The 17,912-nt window shown below is 45.6% G+C and overlaps 1 protein-coding gene across 3 annotated transcripts in view; it reads right to left on the reverse strand.

Moving 5' to 3' along the window:
* Nucleotides 1-485: 485 nt before the first annotated feature.
* SGSM3 (small G protein signaling modulator 3) overlaps nt 486-17,912 on the reverse strand; it is a 201,667-nt gene continuing 184,240 nt past the window's right edge. For all 3 annotated transcript variants that reach the window (XM_033929415.1, XM_033929413.1, XM_033929414.1), the window contains exons 18-22: nt 12,784-12,832; nt 12,573-12,658; nt 10,618-10,740; nt 2,853-2,913; nt 486-1,494 (exon numbers count right to left, since the gene is read on the reverse strand). In XM_033929415.1, the coding sequence (XP_033785306.1) occupies nt 1,411-1,494; nt 2,853-2,913; nt 10,618-10,740; nt 12,573-12,658; nt 12,784-12,832 (403 nt within the window). In that variant the 3' untranslated portion in view covers nt 486-1,410. The remainder of the gene's footprint in view (nt 1,495-2,852; nt 2,914-10,617; nt 10,741-12,572; nt 12,659-12,783; nt 12,833-17,912) is intronic.

Genomic DNA, 17,912 nt, shown 5'->3' on the forward strand with positions numbered 1-17,912 from the left:
TTCTTAACTTACATTAAAATGTTTGCAAAAAATCTCTAAACACAAAAATATATATTTCCTATAAATAAATGACTTTTTAAGAATCTATACATAAAACCGCAGTCATTTTGTATTTTGCTGCTCTCCCTTTAGGATGACATACTGCAAATGCTTGCATCGGTTCTTTCCCAAGCAGCAGGTCTCCTTCATGTTTCTTGTACGCATCAGACACAGATACCACTGTTTACCTCTCACTGTAGTTAAGTGCAGATCTCACCATGTCTCCAGGGGAAAGCCGAGCAACTCCTTCCTACTGCCAGGCTCTGTCACACATTGCCCCAGATCCCAGCACACAACTATGCAGCCAGCACAAGAAATGCTGGAGACTGGTAACAGCATATATCATGAGGTTACCATTTTCCAAGGTAAAAAGGCGAATCTAATAACACTGTATGAAACGCTCCCTGCGGCTGTTTCAACAAAAGGAAAATGATCAGTCTCAGAGATATAATATAGCTGGAATGTCACCAGTATAATTTCTGTCTGGTTTCCTTTCCACCCTTAACATCTCCAAGGCATAAATTACAAATATATAATACAGTCATATAACCCTACTATTGCCTACTACTGTTAAGCTGCTTAACACCTCCATTCTACAATGAAAAGACTGCTGTCCCTTTGTGGCAGGGGCTTGTTTCTACCTGAATGATATTTAAGCACTGTGTACTCTGGCAGGGTTCTTTATATGAAAACTGGAAATTAAGAGTGGCTAGTGTGTGGGATTCAGGCCTAAATTAAAGTGCACTTAAATTATTTCAAGATACTGGAATTGCTATGAGGTCAATAAGGCAAGTGAGTCCCTGTGGAGCACCTCATTGGGAGCAGAGTGCCCCAGGACATCGAGTCTTGCCTTTTCCTAAATCCAGCCTTTGTCAAAAGTCTGTCAATCACTTTGATTGATTCCTTCAACAGATTTAGCAAAGCCTGGCAATAGGAGGCCAAGTTCAGAGAGGGCAGTGCAATATGGAGGCTTGTGGCAGGTTCTCCTCAAATCCCACTAGCATCCATGGCAGTAAATGTTGGTGGCACATGAGTCTCAGCTCGTGTCCAGTCAAATTTCAAGAAAATAAAATTAAAGTACAACTAGCAGCCCAGAAAGCTGGGTGGCCATCAGAGAGTGATTTCGCTGTTTGAAAGAAAGTGCTAGGCCTCATGCTTCTTCAGATCACTCTCTGCCACATGAAGCAATTTCCTTATAAGTCAAAGTGAGACAGGCTCAGCCTCCACAGACTACTGTGGATGAAGGGAGGAGCGAGGACCTGGCACACCTGGCTCCGTCAGGAACATGGAAATGAGAGAGGAATAAGTTTTTTTGGTGTTTGCTTGGATTTGGTCCTGTATAGCTGCCATGTCACAGTCAGAGTCTTGACATCATCCATCAATGTCCCAGCTGAAGAGGTGATGCTTCACTAACATGTCCTGCACACCCTCTTTCAATGGCTTACTCTCTTTCTCCTGTAAAACAAGCAGTACATGTTATATGTGATCTTAAATCCTGCCAAATCCTCCAAAGCAGAATTCAAGATGGGTTACAACAGCATTATTGCTATAAAGAAATAAATATACAATGCAAAGTTAAAATCAGATTAAACGCCTAACAAAGGCTTCTGATACAGTGGGTTACAGATAGCATTTTCGCTTCACAAAAGTAGACATACAATGCAAAATCAGGTCCCTGGAAGAGCCATGTTTTCAGAGTTTTGCAAAACAGAGCACGCATCGTAATACTAAACTTTAAGGGTAGTAAATTCCAAACTTTTGCAGTTTGATAGTTAAATGAATTGCAGTGAATTATCTTATATATCACACCTTTCAGAGATGGAAAAGATAACAAACGATCTGAGTAATGACATTCAACATATCTCCCCACATCCAGGGAGGGGCTTCAGGCCTCTCCTAGAGCATCCCAGGATGCACTGGGAAGGGGAAGGCCCGCCATTTTGAAGAGGTGGGCCTGCTGGCAGAAGGGAGTGGGCATTCCTATTGCCAGATTCTTGCCTAGTAGTTCTGTAAATCTGGGGAAACTATCAGGGGTCTCTCCATACAAGATCTCAAATGTTAAGCAGCATAACTTTAATTTAACCCACTTGTCAATTGGGAGTCAGTGAAACTCCATAAACAATCTTGATTTATAAAATATATGTCTTGCTGCAAAGTTCTGATCAGCTGGAGTTTTTTTCATTAACTTCACTGAAATTCCTAAAAGTAGTGCATAACAATAGTCTAGTAGTGACAGAACAGTTGATTGGACCAGTATCCAGTAATGTTGATGGAAAAATATGGTCTAACCCTTCTTAATTGCTGTAATGTAACAGAAGACTTTCAGACTAAGTTGACATGATTTTCAAATCTCAATGAGCTGTCTAGAACGATTCCCAAAACCCTGGAAGATTTCTCAGTATTGAACCTATTGCCATTTGTCAGTATGATAGAAGATGGAATCAAATGTGCCTGTAGCCTGAACAATAGTAGTTTAATTTTTTCAGTGTCTAGCTTAAGATGGTGTTTTATTGACCATTCTTGCACACTAAACTTCCTACTCAGAGCACCCTCACCCCATCTCTCTCCTTAAATTTCCTTCAAGACTCTGCTCTTGGAAAGCCCCTCCACTTCCAGGTTTTGTTTGGCTTTGAGCCTCTCCAGCCTGGTTAAATCACTTGGAATATTGTTCCCTTTAATTTTCACAAAAAGACAGAGACTGCATCATTTGCCTTCCATACAACACTGTGTTTCGGCAGTCCTTGGGAAGTGGTGGCGTATTATTAAACTTAATGCAGTATTCTCTCATATCCTTCTACTTCACTGCAACTTACCTCTCTCTTCACTGGGAGCTCCCAGTCCTGGGACAGACTAAATGCAAACTTGGAGAGGACCCTATAAGAAAGAAAAAAAAAAAAAGGAAACGTTAATGATTTGCACAAGTTGAGAGCATCTATCTTTCTTTTTTTTTTTAAATTCTTTATTGATTTTCTGAACTTCAAAAGTGCTAATATACAAATATATATCATATAATAAGTTAATAAAAGCACATTCAACTTACAAATATGCATAACCAACCATTTTCTCCCTCCCCCACCCAATGATTATTCAATAAAAAACAGAAACATAGATTATCCCAATAAACTTACCCTATTCAGATAAAAAATATCCTCCCATCCTCCTCCCACCCCAGGTGGACATACTCAGAAGTAAAATCAGGACAGAAATAGCCCCCCCCCTTTCCTGGATGTGTACGAAAATAAACAAAAACTGACTCATAATCAAAGACCTACTATAGTGAAGTAATCTATGATGCCAACAGCCCCCAAACCAGCTTAAATAAATTACTGTGCCCCAAATTATCGGCATTCATTTTTTCATATCTATAGGTGGAGCACAAATTTGCTCACCAGAAAGGAAAATTTAGGCGGTTGTAGTTCTTCCAATTTCGAGTTACCATCTGCATTGCTATCCCGGTCATGACAAGAAAAAGACGGCATTTATGTTTAAATGTGTTTATTAATTTTAGTGTGCAACAGCAGCAAATCAAAGCAGAACACTTACAATTATGCACAAAGATAACCTCAACTCCCCCCCACCCATGAACAAAAGAAATCCCGAGGACAGGGTATATATATATATTAAAAAAAATACTTAGGCTATAAGTTCAACAGTCGACTTCTAGCAACTGGCGTAAGACTCAACCAAAAGCTCTCCCAAATCCAACAGAATCTGCGACCAGGTCCAGTGTCCAGCTCGGTAAAGATGGCATTTATAACAATCCATAGGAGGTTTAACATGTAATAACATTCCACATATGACCGCCTCATACGTCAGTGGAATAGACGATTCCAATATGTTGTTAATCGTACCCCATATTGACCTCCAAAAGTTAAGTATCAAAGGACAATAGAACAACAGATGATCCAGTGTCCCTATGTCCAGATGACAATACCAGCATCTATTAGATTTTGAACTGTCTAACTTGTGTAACTTAACAGGGGTCCAAAAAGATCTATGTAGCAGAAAAAACCAAGTTTGTCTCATAGATGCTGACACTGTACATCTCATCCTCCAAGTCCAAATTCGTGGCCATCGAGATGCAGAAATATACTGCCTAATCTTAATGCTCCAAATGTCTCTAAGACCATTTTTTGATTTTTTATTCAAGAAATCTATCTTTCATCAAAACCTAATAATTCTCCAGCTTTAAGCTGCTCTGGCACCGCACATGGCATGCTGCATATTTGTGAGGATAATCTCACTGTCGCACTAGAACATGAGCAGCAGCACTCCTATCAGAAGAAGCAGCGTGGAGAAAAAGAAGATCGTGTATGTTTATTTTGTTAAAGTTATGTTAAATTATATTATCGTTTTCTGCCCTATTTTAAAATGTATAACCACCTTGAAATAAATGATAAGTTGGTATATCAAAATTTTAATAAACTTGAAACATGAAGATCATTGCATACCAACAAATGCATTCAGAGACCAAGAAAACATGGGAACAAATGATACATAAATGACTGCAACTGTACTGAGCACCATCAGCCCGATTAAAATGCTAGGGGAGTGATCAATGCGCTATCAGGTTTGCATTTTTTTGGTCACTGTTGAGCTAACCCACATTTGTACTACAAAAATATACAGCCAAGAAACAGTGCTCTCACACTGAACTACAGCTACTCACCAAATACAGTTACATACCAGGTAATGAAACAGTGAATGAGCTGCAGGAACCAGGAATTAGTTGTAGGGAAAGAGAGGAATGCAGGGCGTAAGAAAGCACAGTTACTTACCGTAACAGTTGTTATCCAGGGACAGCAGGCAGCTATTCTCACAAGTGGGTGACATGATCCAACGGAGCCCCGATGCGGACGCCTCACAAGCAGACTTGCTTGAAGAAACTCGAAGTTTCGAGTCACCCGCACCGCACATGCGCGAGTGCCTTCCCGCCCAGCGCAGGGCGCGTCTCCTCAGTTCAGATAGCTAGCAGAGAAGCCAACCCAGGGGAGGTGGGTGGGATGTGAGAATAGCTGCCTGCTGTCCCTGGATAACAATTGTTACAGTAAGTAACTGTGCTTTATCCCAGGACAAGCAGGCAGGTATTCTCACAAGTGGGTGACCTCCAAGCTAACCAAAGTGGGATGATGGGAGAGTTGGCAACTTAGGAGAATAAATTTTGCAATACTCTGGCCAAACCGTCCATCCCGTCTGGAGAAAGTATCCAGACAATAATGAGAAGTGAAGGTATGAACTGAGGACTAAGTGGCAGCTTTATAAATCTCCTCAATCGGTGTCGATCTGAGGAAAGCTACAGAGGCTGCCATTGCTCTGACTTTATGGGCTGTGACTTTACTGTGAAGGGGCAATCCAGCCTGGGCATAGCAGAAAGAGATGCAAGCCGCCATCCAGTTGGAAATGGTACGCTTAGAGATAGGATGTCCCAACTTGTTTGGATCAAAGGAGACAAAAAGTTGAGGAGCAGTTCTGTGAGGTTTGGTGCGTTCCAAATAGAAAGCCAAAGCATGCTTACAGTCCAATGTATGAAGAGCTGATTCTCCAGGATGAGAATGAGGCTTTGGAAAAAACACTGGAAGAACAATGGATTGATTGAGATGAAATTCCAAGACAACTTTAGGAAGGAATTTTGGATGAGTGCGGAGAACCACCTTGTCATGATGGAACACTATAAAAGGCGGATCCGCAACCAATGCTTGAAGCTCACTAACTCGACGAACAGAAGTGAGGGCAATGAGAAACACCACTTTCCAAGTGAGATACTTCAGATGAGCCTTGTCAATAGGTTCAAATGGAGGTTTCATAAACCGAGAAAGAACAATATTGAGGTCCCAAACCACTGGAGGCGGTTTGAGAGGAGGATTGACATGGACAAGTCCTTTCATGAATCTGGAAACCACAGGATGAGCAGAGAGAGGTTTCCCTTGAAGCAGCTGATGGAAAGCAGTAATTGCACTAAAATGGACTCGTATCAATGTAGACTTGAGGCCAGAATGAGAAAGGTGCTAAACATAGTCCAAAACATAAGATAAGGAGGAATGTTGAGGCTCCTGATGATGAGAAAAACACCAAGTAGAGAATCTAGTCCATTTTTGGGTATAGCATTGTCTAGTAGCAGGCTTCCATGAAGCTTCCAAAACATCCCTCACAGGTTGCGAATACTGGAGAGGAGTTACGTTGAGAGGAACCAAGTTGTCAGGTGGAGAGACTGCAGGTTGGGATGAAGCAGAGATCCCTGATGCTATGTAAGCAGCGATGGAAACCCTGGCAGAAGGAAGGGCTCCCTGCTGCTGAGTTGAAGTAGAAAGGAGTACCAAGGTTGTCTGGGCCACCAAGGAGCAATCACAATCATGGTGGCATGGTCGGACTTCAGCTTGACTAGAGTCTTTTAAATGAGAGGAAATGGAGGAAACGCATATAGAAAGAGATTCGTCCAGTCCAGAAGAAAAGCATCTGCCTCGAGGCGATGAGGAGTGTAGATCCTGGAGCAGAACTGAGGCAGTTTGAAGTTGTGGGGGGCTGCAAAGAGGTCTATCTGAGGCGTTCCCCACAGAGAGAAAATGTGATGAAGGGGCGTGGAATGGAGAGTCCACTCGTGAGGCTGCAGAAGACAACTCAAGTTGTCCTCTAAGGCATCGTCCGCCACCTGAATGTAGACAGCTTTGAGGAAGGTGTTGTGGCGAATTGCCCAATCCCAAACTTTCAGAGCTTCCTGACAAAGGGAGGCCGATCACGTGCCTCCCTGCTTGTTGACATAATACATGGCGACCTGGTTGTCCGTGCGAATGAGGACAACACGGTCGTGAACCAGATGTTGAAAAGCATTGAGAGCATTGAAAATCGCCCTGAGTTCCAGGAGATTGATGTGGCACTGGCGATTTGTACTGGTCCAATAGCCTTGAGTTGAAGACCATCTAGATGAGCCTCCCAAGCGTAAGTCGAAGAGTCGGTCGTGAGAACTTTCTGATGGGGGGGCGTGTGAAACACTAAGCCTCTGGATAGATTGGAAGAGAGCATCCACCAGCGAAGAGACTGTGTCATAGGAGGAGTGACCTGGATGTGTTGAGTCAGAGGGTCGGAAACCTGCGTCCATTGAGATGCCAGGGTCCACTGAGGAATACAGAGGTGAAGTCTGGCAAAAGGAGTCACGTGTACTGTAGAGGTCATTAATTTTGGCCCAGAAGAACCATCATGAGTTTCGCCGAGATGGACGGGCGAGAGGACACTGAATGACAAAGATGGAGAAGAGCTTCCAGACGTTGTGGAGGGAGGAACGCTCTGAGTTGGATAGTATCCAGAACAGCTTCGATGAAGGGAAGAGTCTGGGAAGGTTGCAGATGTGATTTTGGAAAGTTGATCTCGAACCCCAGACTCTGTAGGAACCAGATGGTGCGCTGAGTCACCAGGACGGCTCCCTGAGACGTTGAATCCTTTATGAGCCAGTCGCCCAGGTAGGGAAACACCTGAAGGCCATGGTTCCTGAGTGCTGCGGCCACCACCACCAGACACTTGGTGAAGACTCTGGGAGACGAGGCCAGGCCGAAAGGGAGCACTCGGTATTGAAGATGAAGATGTCCCACCCGAAATCTGAGGTATTGACGGGAGGCCGGATGAATGGGAATGTGAGTGTAGGCCTCCTTGATATCCAGAGAGCATAACCAGTCGTTCCGCTCAAGAAGGGGATACAGAGATCCCAGGGTCAGCAGGCGAAACTTTTCCTTGACCAGATATTTGTTGAGCACTCTGAGATCCAAAATAGGACGCAGATCACCCGTCTTCTTCGGAACAGGGAAGTACCGGGAGTAAAAACCCTTGTTCTGTTGAGCCAAAGGAACCGGCTCGACAGCCCGGAGCTGGAGCAAAGCCTGAGCTTCCTGAAGAAGAAGGGCGGTCTGGACAGAGGAGGAAGGATACTCTCTTGGAGGATGTTCTGGAGAAACTTGATGGAACTGAAGAGAGTATCCCTCCCGTACGATGGAAAGGACCCAGAGGTCGGAGGTAATAGTTGTCCATCGGTGGTAAAAATGATGGAGACGACCTCCGATAGGGGGAAAAACGGGGAAAGGTAGAACGACTGACGTTATGCTTTGAAGGAGACAGTCAAAAAGGCTGAGGAGCCTTGGGGACAGCAGAGGGTTGAGGCTTCTGCTGTTGCTTCTGTGGATGCTGCCTCTTAACAGGCAGGAGCCTGTTTAGGTGGAAAACGCCGCTGGTAAATCAAAGGCGGGCTTGAAGGACGAGGAGGAGCTGGCTTTGGCTTCGGACGGACAATAGATTGGAAAGATTTCTCGTGGTCCGAAAGCTTCTTGGTTGCCGCCTCAATGGACTCATCGAAGAGGTCAGCACCCACGCACGGGACATTAGCCAGCCTGTCCTGGAGAAAGTGGTTGATGTCGATGGTCCGGAGCCACGCCAGGCGTCGCATGGCCACCGAGCAAGCAGTAGCCCGAGCAGACAACTCAAAGGCATCGTATGCATCAATTGCATCAATTGCAACCGGAGTTGGGACAAAGAAGCCAGGACTTCCTGGAATTCGAAATGTGCTTGAGAATCCAAGTAGGGCATGAATTTGGGAAGGACAGACAGGAAAAATTAAAAATATGCAACAAAATGAAAATTGTAATTGAGAACTCTGGACGTCATCATAGAGTTCTGATAAATGCGCCTGCCGAACCTGTCCATTGTCTTGCCCTCCCTGCCAGGTGGAACAGTGGCATATACATGGGAGGAGTGAGACCTCTTCAATGAAGATTCCACCAACAGGGATTGATGGGATAGCTGGGCACCATCAAACCCCTTATGATGAACTGTGCGGTATCTGGCATCCAGTTTTCCCGGAACAGCGGGGATGGAATAGGGGGTCTCCAGACAGCGGACAAAGGACTGATCCAAGAGCTTATGAAGAGGAAGCTTTAGGGATTCAGCAGGAGGTTGAGGGAGATGCATTGTCTTGAGATACTCCTTCGAAAATTTGGACCCAGTGTCCAGTTGAATGTCCAAATCAGCTGCCATCTGACGGAGAAAAGAAGAAAAAGACAGTTGGTCAGCCAAAGCCTGGCCTTGAGGGACTCGAGGATATCGAGGCTTCTGGGTCCAATGAGGACGGGGATCTAGATGGAGAAAAAGATCCCATCGTGTCCTCGAGCTCCGGCAGAGGAGGAGGTGAAGTAGCCTGTGGTGAATACTGAAGAAAAGGCTGCTTCCGATGAGGCAAGGCATGCCTGGATGAATGCCTCGAAGAATGTCTCGATCGATGGTGCGAGCTATGTCTGGAAGCTGGCCTCGACAGACGAGGCGAGTGTGTCTTCGCTGAGGCCCCCAGGGAGTGGATGGGGCTGGAAGCGGTGGATCGAAGCAGAGGTGGATGGCTGGAAGCACCTCGAGGCACTCGCAAAAGACTCGAGCCCTTGCATTGAGTGGATTGGTTCCAATGGAGAAACTCATAAAGACTCTACTCCTTGCAACAAGTGAATCGGTTCCAATGGAGGCATGGGCAAAGACTCTGCTCCTTGTGATGCATACATCGATGCCAGACCAGACACTCGCACAGACTCTGCTCCCTGTAGAGAGTGTGCATACGGCTGAGGCACATGAGGCGGCTCGACCTCGCGGGAGACCTCCGCATGACCAGGCTGGAGTTGAGAGAGAAGCTTCGGCCCCATCGTGGTAAAGAGCTGAATGAATTGCTTCTCAAGTAAGGTCTGGAACGAAGCCGGCAAGGATGGATCCGCGTCACCAACGGGACCACCTGCACGGGCTTCGTGCTCCCTCGAGACAGTGTGAGAGTGCTTGGACTTAGAAGTCTTGGGCACTTTGAGCACTACCGGGGGAATATCTGACCTGAAGAGACAAGAAGGCACCGCAGCCGGCGCCTTAGGCTGAGCCGGTACAAACGAAGAAGGTTTGATGAGGCTCGGAGCAGCAGACGTAGAAGGCTGGAGAGCTTTGGATGAGGTCGAAGGCGAAGCACCCGTCGAAGACTCCATGCTGTAAAGCTGTTCCCACAAGAGGCAACGACGCTTGAAAGCACAGGCTGTAAGTGTTGAGCAAGACCGGCACGATTTCGGGAGGTGTTGAGGCCCGAGACACCGAAGACAGCGTCGATGAGGGTCCGTCAGTGAAATCGCGCGCTGGCACTTGAACACTTTTTAAAACCAGTTGCAGGCCGGGACATAGGCCAGAAAAGCTCCGCTGCAAGATCGAAAACGCGGGGCTGTGGCCACGTGGCCTGTCCGGTCGAACAGATGGAAGAATTTTTTTTTTTTTTTAAAAACAACAAAACACGACGAAAATCAGCGATTCTGAGAAAATTAACCCAAAACCGCGGACTTAAGAAGGCACAAGTGAAGGAACTTCACGCAGAGAGTCGAAGACAGACTTCTCAGCTCCGCGGAAAAGTAAGAACTGAGGAGACTGGGCGGGAAGGCACTTGCACATGCACGGTGCGGGCGACTCGAAACTTCAAGTTTCTTCAAGCAAGACTGCTTGTGAGGCGTCTGCATCGGGGCTCCATTGGATCACGTCACCCACTTGTGAGAATACCTGCCTGCTTGTCCTGGGATAAAAGGGAGCACTCACCTGAGTTCACACTTAATCTGAACCCAGCCAGGACTGCGCAAGAAGGACCAGGGCTGGTACCACTTCTCCACTGTCTGCATACTGGAACAGAGGACTTCCAGCCACAAGTGCATCACCTGCTCGCTGTGTGAACAATGAGACAAGGAAAGAGAGCAGGGTGTTACCACAGATGAGGTTCTACAGTCAAGCAGTCTGCTGACTAACAGAGTTGGGGGCATTGAGTTCCAACAATATTAACACTACAGCTACCATCTTAAAGTGCTTTCTCTAGAAAACATGTCATTTTGTAACAGTGGAACTTATGTCCTGAAAGTAGAGCTGAGTCAATGTACATCTACTCAGTTTTCTGCCTAAAATGTTATATTTTGGTCTACTTCATTACTGCCTGGGCCATATGGTCAATCTGATGTGAGGGAACACATAATAAATGGCAGTTGAGAAGAAGCCTAATATTTAATGGAGTAGGCTAAGGACCTGATTCAATTCCCACTGTAGCCCTTGTGACCCTGGGTAAGATACTTAACCCTCCACTGCCCCAGAAACAAAAACTTAGATTGCGAGGCCACTAGGGACAGAAATGTACCTGTGTATAATATATGTAAACCACTTTGGTTGTACAGTGCTCCCCCATGAATTTGCAGGTTCACTCATTTGCAGTCTGCTCCGACCACCTCTTCCTGTAGTAAAGTTGGGCAACTTCTGATTGGTTTAGCCTGACTTTACTACAGGAAAAGGCGGTCGGAGCAGACTGAGTGATTTTCTTCACCCGCCGGTGCTCCAGCTGCCTTCTCCTGCCTCCCCTGCCTTTTGACAGGTAAAAAAAAAGTATTCATGGCTTTTCGAAATTCGTGGGGGGTCCCTGGAACGGAACCCCCATGAATTTCGGGGGAGTACTGTACATCAGAAAAGTGGTATATCAAATCTGTGACCCCTTTACCCTTTTTTACTTTACCATCCTGCCCATCAAGTCTGCCAAGCTGAAATTTTTCCAGTTGGAGTGGATAAGCATACTACTTCCCATCTCACCCAGCAACCACCCAGCTATCAGTCTGTCTTTTTCTCATTAACAACCTCCACATCCATCACAAGCACATTCAGATCCATTAGAAGTGATGTCCAATTCTCCCACTAGCTATGGGGAATTTGTAGGGGGATATGTGGAAGAAACTGTTAGGCTGATTGTTGGTTCATGGAAGATATCATGATGCTGGATACAATCATCATTCTGTTTAATCTGTATATGATTATTTTATAAATAAAATGATTAAAAAAGAAGTACTGTTCAACACATCCGGCCTCTCCAGATATATAAAAGAGTCACTCTAGACAGGGACCCCAATACTTTCTGGTAGCTGGACAAATCCAGATCACTGCTGTTAGGGTCATAAGAACATAAGATTTGCCGCTGCTGGGTCAGACCAGTGGTCCATCATGCTGGCAAAGCTGAATTCATCTGGTCTCACCATTCTACCAGAGCATCCTTCTCATCTTACCTTCTGGCCTGTCAAGCATTATTTGCAAATATGCTAATGTGATTCCAGGTGTGGAACCAAAGGGTTTCATTACCTCTCTAATCTAGGACACAGGTTGCAGTTCAGTGCTAGATGTACATGTGCACCAATTAAGATACATATTTCCCTTCTCCTAACACTGTTGCCTTTGATGTGGCCAAAGCAACATGAGCTCAATTTATAAAGGGTTGTCACACTATTCTGATATAAGAATGCTGAATCCGCTGTGCTGGCCCACAGAAGACCAGGTTGAATTCTTGACTGGGGTCCTACTCTTAAATGGCAGCCTCATGTTCCGTCTAGGTTACAAGATATGATTGGCTAAAGAGTGGGATAAAATAGGGGAAAATAAAAATCAGAAGGAAGGGTTAGCTATGAAATCCTCTCAAGGTGCTAGAAACTGGTGCAGACAATGTAACTTGCCTGGCCACAGTTCATACTCACTTGAGGCCCACACAGATCAGTGACCGTAATTTCACATCCATCTGCGCATGTGCGGCATCATGACTGACATTCACAGACTGCACTGCCTGCCCAGGGGAGTATAGGGAGAAGAGAGTATGGGGAGAAGGAAGGACGGGTTAGTGGGAACCTTTAAACCAGAAAGTATCTAACACTTCTCTTATACTGCATAAGCAGCAGAATTTGTACTCACTCGATACAGCAGCTCTTCTGGAGTCAACACTTTCCCATCTTCATCCAGCCTAGAAAAGAGAACTAGAATCAGTCCTAGAAAAGGGACAGTGTGGCGCTAAAGCCTCGGCACCCTGAGGTTGCGAGTTAACATAGAAAATGATGGAAGATAAAGGCCAAATGGCCCATCCACAGTAACCATTATCTCTTCCTCTCTCTAAGAGATCCCACATGCCAATCCCAAATCTCAGTCTCCACCACCTCTTCCAGGTGATTATTCCATATATCTACCACCTTTTCTGTAAAAAAGTATTTCCTTAGATTATTCTGGAGCCTATCACCTCAACTTCATCCTATGCCCTCTCATTCCAGAGTTTCCTTTCAAATGAAAGAAACTCGACTCATGCGCATTTACATCACGTAGGTATTTAAATGTCTCAAGAAAAATTATAACAAATTTCAAATTATATATTAATTAGCAATGTTATTAGCCAAGTGGTGGATATACCCACTGAAGCACATTTAGTAATAGATATCATCTTGCTTCATTTGAAAAATCCTGAATCCACCATTCCGCATTTACTGGAATTGATAGACCGATCTAGTAAATTCTTTGGATACAAAATAAATTGGAGCAAATCTGAGGGTCTTCCACTAAATGTGCATTGAACGAAAGGACTATTTGATTCATCCCCTTTCCTTTGGAAGGAAGAGGGTATAAAATATTTAGGTATTATGATTCAGAAAACATTGGAGGACACAGTGACAGTAAATGAAAAACTTTTATTGCTGAAAGTCAAAAAATGTGTGAGCATTGGAACCCATTACATCTTTCTTGGTGGGGGAGAGTCCAAACTGTCAAAATGATGATTTTGCCTGTAGTTTGCTACCAAATGAGCATGTTGCCATTTATTTTCAGGAGTCCTCCTATAAAAAATTGAATGGTATTCTCAGGACATTTATTTGGCTGGGTAAACTGTTCAAATTGCTTTAGTATCCTTACAAAAACCAATTGCGGAGGGTGGGGTAAATTTTCCCAATTTTTATAGATACCATCAAGCTTTTATAATGCGTCACGGTATGTATTGGATCCTTCCTGAGCTCCCTGATTGGCTTTACTTAGAATGGCAACTCCTGTCCCCATTGCGATTGTGTCACATTTTAAGTATCAAGTTACCAAGGATTTATAAGGACAATATAATTTTATTATCTACATGGCAGACATAGCACAGTTACTTACCGTAACAGGTGTTATCCAGGGACAGCAGGCAGATATTCTTGACTGATGGGTGACGGCACCGACGGAGCCCCGGTACGGACAATTTTAGAGTGATTGCACTCTAAGAACTTGGAAAGTTCTGGTAGGCCGCACCGCGCATGTGCGAGTGCCTTCCCGCCCGACAGAGGTGCGCGGTCCCCAGTTAGGATAAGCCAGCTAAGAAGCCAACCCGGGGAGGTGGGAGGGACGCAAGAATATCTGCCTGCTGTCCCTGGATAACACCTGTTACGGTAAGTAACTGTGCTTTATCCCAGGACAAGCAGGCAGCATATTCTTGACTGATGGGTGACCTCCAAGCTAACAAAAAGAGGGATGGAGGGAAGGTTGGCCATTAGGAAAACAAATTTTGCAAAACAGATTGGCCGAAGTGTCCATCCCATCTGGAGAATGCATCCAGACAATAATGAGATGTAAAAGTATGAACTGAGGACCAAGTAGCAGCCTTGCAGATTTCCTCAATAGGAGTGGAACGGAGGAAAGCTACAGATGCTGCCATCGCTCGGACTCTATGGACCGTGACAGAACCTTCCAGTGTCAGTCCGGTCTGAGCATAACAGAATGAAATGCACGCTGCCAGCCAATTAGACAACGTACGTTTAGAAACAGGACGTCCCAATTTATTCGGATCAAAGGACAGAAAGAGTTGGGGAACTGATCTGTGGGGTTTCGTACGCTCTAGATAGTAAGCTAGAGCCCTCTTACAATCCAAAGTATGCAGAGCCTGTTCCCCAGAATGAGAGTGAGGTTTCGGAAAGAAGACAGGCAGAACAATGGATTGGTTGAGATGGAATTCAGAGACAACCTTAGGGAGAAACTTTGGATGTGTACGCAGAACCACTTTGTCATGATGAAAGACCGTAAAAGGTGGATCTGCAACTAGTGCAGAGGTAAGAGCACTACTACCTGGCAGAGGTAAGAGCAATAAGGAAAAGTACCTTCCAAGTGAGAAACTTGAAAGGAGTGGTAGCCAAAGGTTCAAATGGAGGCTTCATTAAGGTGGAAAGAACCACATTGAGATCCCAGATAACAGGAGGGGCTTTAAGAGGTGGTTTCACATTGAAAAGACCTCGCATGAACCTGGACACCAGGGGATGAGCTGAGAGAAGTTTTCCATGAACCGGCTCATGGAAGGCAGCAATGGCACTGAGATGGACTCTGATGGAAGAAGACTTAAGGCCAGAGTCAGACAAAGAAAGCAAATAATCCAACAATGTCTCCACTGCCAGGGAAGTGGGATGAAGATGGTGAAGAAGACACCAGGAAGAAAATCTTGTCCACTTCTGATGGTAACATTGCAGAGTGGCTGGTTTCCTGGAGGCATCTAGAATGGAACGAACGGGCTGAGACAAAAGAGTATCATGAGAAGTCAGCCCGAGAGATACCAAGCTGTCAGGTGCAGAGATTGGAGGTTGGGATGTAGAAGGGTCTCCTGATGCTGTGTAAGCAGAGAAGGAAACAGTGGAAGAAGAAAAGGTTCCCTGGAACTGAGTTGAAGTAGAAGGGAGAACCAATGTTGCCTGGGCCACCTCGGAGCAATCAGAAACATGGTGGCTCGTTCCCTCTTGAGCTTGAACAAGGTTCTCAACATGAGAGGCAGAGGAGGGAAAGCGTACAGGAACAGATTGGACCAGTCGAGGAGAAATGCATCCGCTGCCAGACGGTGAGGAGAGTAGAGTCTGGAGCAGAATAGGGGCAGCTGGTGATTGTGAGGAGCTGCAAAGAGGTCTATCTGAGGAGTGCCCCATTGAGCGAAGATGGACTGTAGAGTGAAAGGATCAAGTGTCCACTCGTGAGGCTGGAGAATTCTGCTGAGCTTGTCCGCTAAGGAATTCTTTTCTCCCTGAATGTAGATAGCTTTCAGGAATAGATGGTGATTTATGGCCCAAGTCCAGATCTTCTGGGCTTCCTGGCACAAGAGGCGAGAGCCCGTCCCACCCTGCTTGTTGATGTAGTACATCGCAACTTGATTGTCTGTGCACAGCAGGAGAACTTGAGGGAAGAGAAGATGTTGGAAGGCCTTGAGGGCATAAAACATCGCTCTGAGTTCCAGGAAATTGATGTGATGCTTCTTTTCCTGGGCTGTCCAAAGGCCTTGAGTTTGGAACTCATTCAAATGAGCTCCCCAGGCATAAGGGGAGGCGTAGGTGGTGATGACTAGTTGATGAGGAGGTAGATGGAGCAGAAGACCTCTGGAGAGATTTGAGGATATCAACCACCATTGTAGAGACTGACGAAGAGATGATGTGACAGATATGTGACGTGAGCAAGGATCCATCGCTTGGGACCACTGGGTAGCTAGGGTCCATTGAGGAGTGCGCAGGTGAAGACGTGCGAAGGGTGTGACATGAACTGTGGAGGCCATGTGACCCAAGAGTATCATCATTTGCTTGGCAGAGATGGAAAGTTGTAGAAGCACCTGCTGACCCAGAGATTGAAGCGTTTGAAGACGGTTGGATGGCAGGAACGCTCTCATGAGGATTGTGTCCAAGACAGCTCCGATGAATTGAAGTCTCTGAGTGGGGATGAGATGAGATTTGGGTAGATTGATCTCGAACCCCAGAAGTTGAAGAAACATGATGGTTTGGTTGGTGGCCAGGAGAACAGTCTGAGATGAATTGGCCTTGATTAACCAGTCGTCCAGGTAAGGAAAGACCTGAAGGTGGTGAGATCGTAGAAAGGCAGCCACCACAATCAGACATTTGGTGAACACTCTTGGAGAGGAGGCAAGACCGAAGGGCAGCACCTTGTATTGGTAATGACAACGATTGATCATGAAGAGTAGGTACTGTCTGGAGGCCAGATTGACCGGTATATGAGTGCATGCTTCTTTGAGATCGAGGGAACATAGCCAGTCGCCTTGATTGAGAAGAGGGTAAAGAGTGGCCAGAGAAAGCATTTTGAATTTCTCCTTGACCAAGCATTTGTTTAGATTGCGAAGATCTAGAATGGGTCTTAGATCTCTTGTCTTTTTGGGGACTAGAAAATAACGGGAGTAGAATCCCTGCCCTCTCTGATCTAGAGGAACTTCCTCTATAGCGTTCAGAAGGAGGAGGGATTGAACCTCTTGAAAAAGGAGGGAAGACCGAGGAGTGTTGAAAGCAGACTCTCTTGGCAGACTTTGGGCAGGAGGTGTCTGAAAGTTGAGAGAGTAGCCGTGGCGGATGATGTTGAGGACCCACAGGTCCGAGGTGATGATTTCCCAACGGCTTATGAAATGTATAAGGCGTCCTCCTATGGGCTGTGGAAGATGAGTAGAAGGAGGAAGATTGGCTATGTCCAGGAGAACCAAGTCAAAAGGGCTGAGATGACTTTTGAGAAGGAGGAGGTTTCACTTGCTGTTGCTGCTGGGCAGGTCGAGCAGGTTGCCTCTGTTGCTGCCTCTGACGCCTGGGTTGTTGCTGTGTTTGAGGTAAGGGACGAGCTACAAACCTTTGTTGGTAGGCCGATTGTTGACGAAAAGGCCTAGAAGGTGGGGTCTTCTTCTTTGTCTTAAGGAGAGTATCCCATCGAGTCTCATGAGCTGAAAGTTTCTGAGTAGTAGAGTCCATGGATTCTCCGAACAGCTCATCCCCTAAGCAAGGTGCATTGGCCAGTCGATCTTGGTGATTGACATCGAGTTCGGACACTCTGAGCCAGGCCAGTCGTCGCATAGCCACTGACATAGCCGTGGCTCTAGAGGTCAGCTCAAAAGTGTCATAGATTGATCTGACCATGAACTTGCGTAGTTGCAAGAGCGATGAAGAAGTTTGGCGAAAGGCTGATTTCTTACGGTCAGGGAGATATTTCTCAAAAGATGACAAACTTTGAATAAGATGCTTAAGATAAAAGGAAAAATGGAAAGCATAGTTTCCTGACCTGTTCGCTAGCATTGC

This window comes from Geotrypetes seraphini, chromosome 2 (genome assembly GCF_902459505.1).
Source record: "Geotrypetes seraphini chromosome 2, aGeoSer1.1, whole genome shotgun sequence".
In the NCBI taxonomy this organism is placed as follows: Eukaryota; Metazoa; Chordata; class Amphibia; order Gymnophiona; family Dermophiidae; genus Geotrypetes; species Geotrypetes seraphini.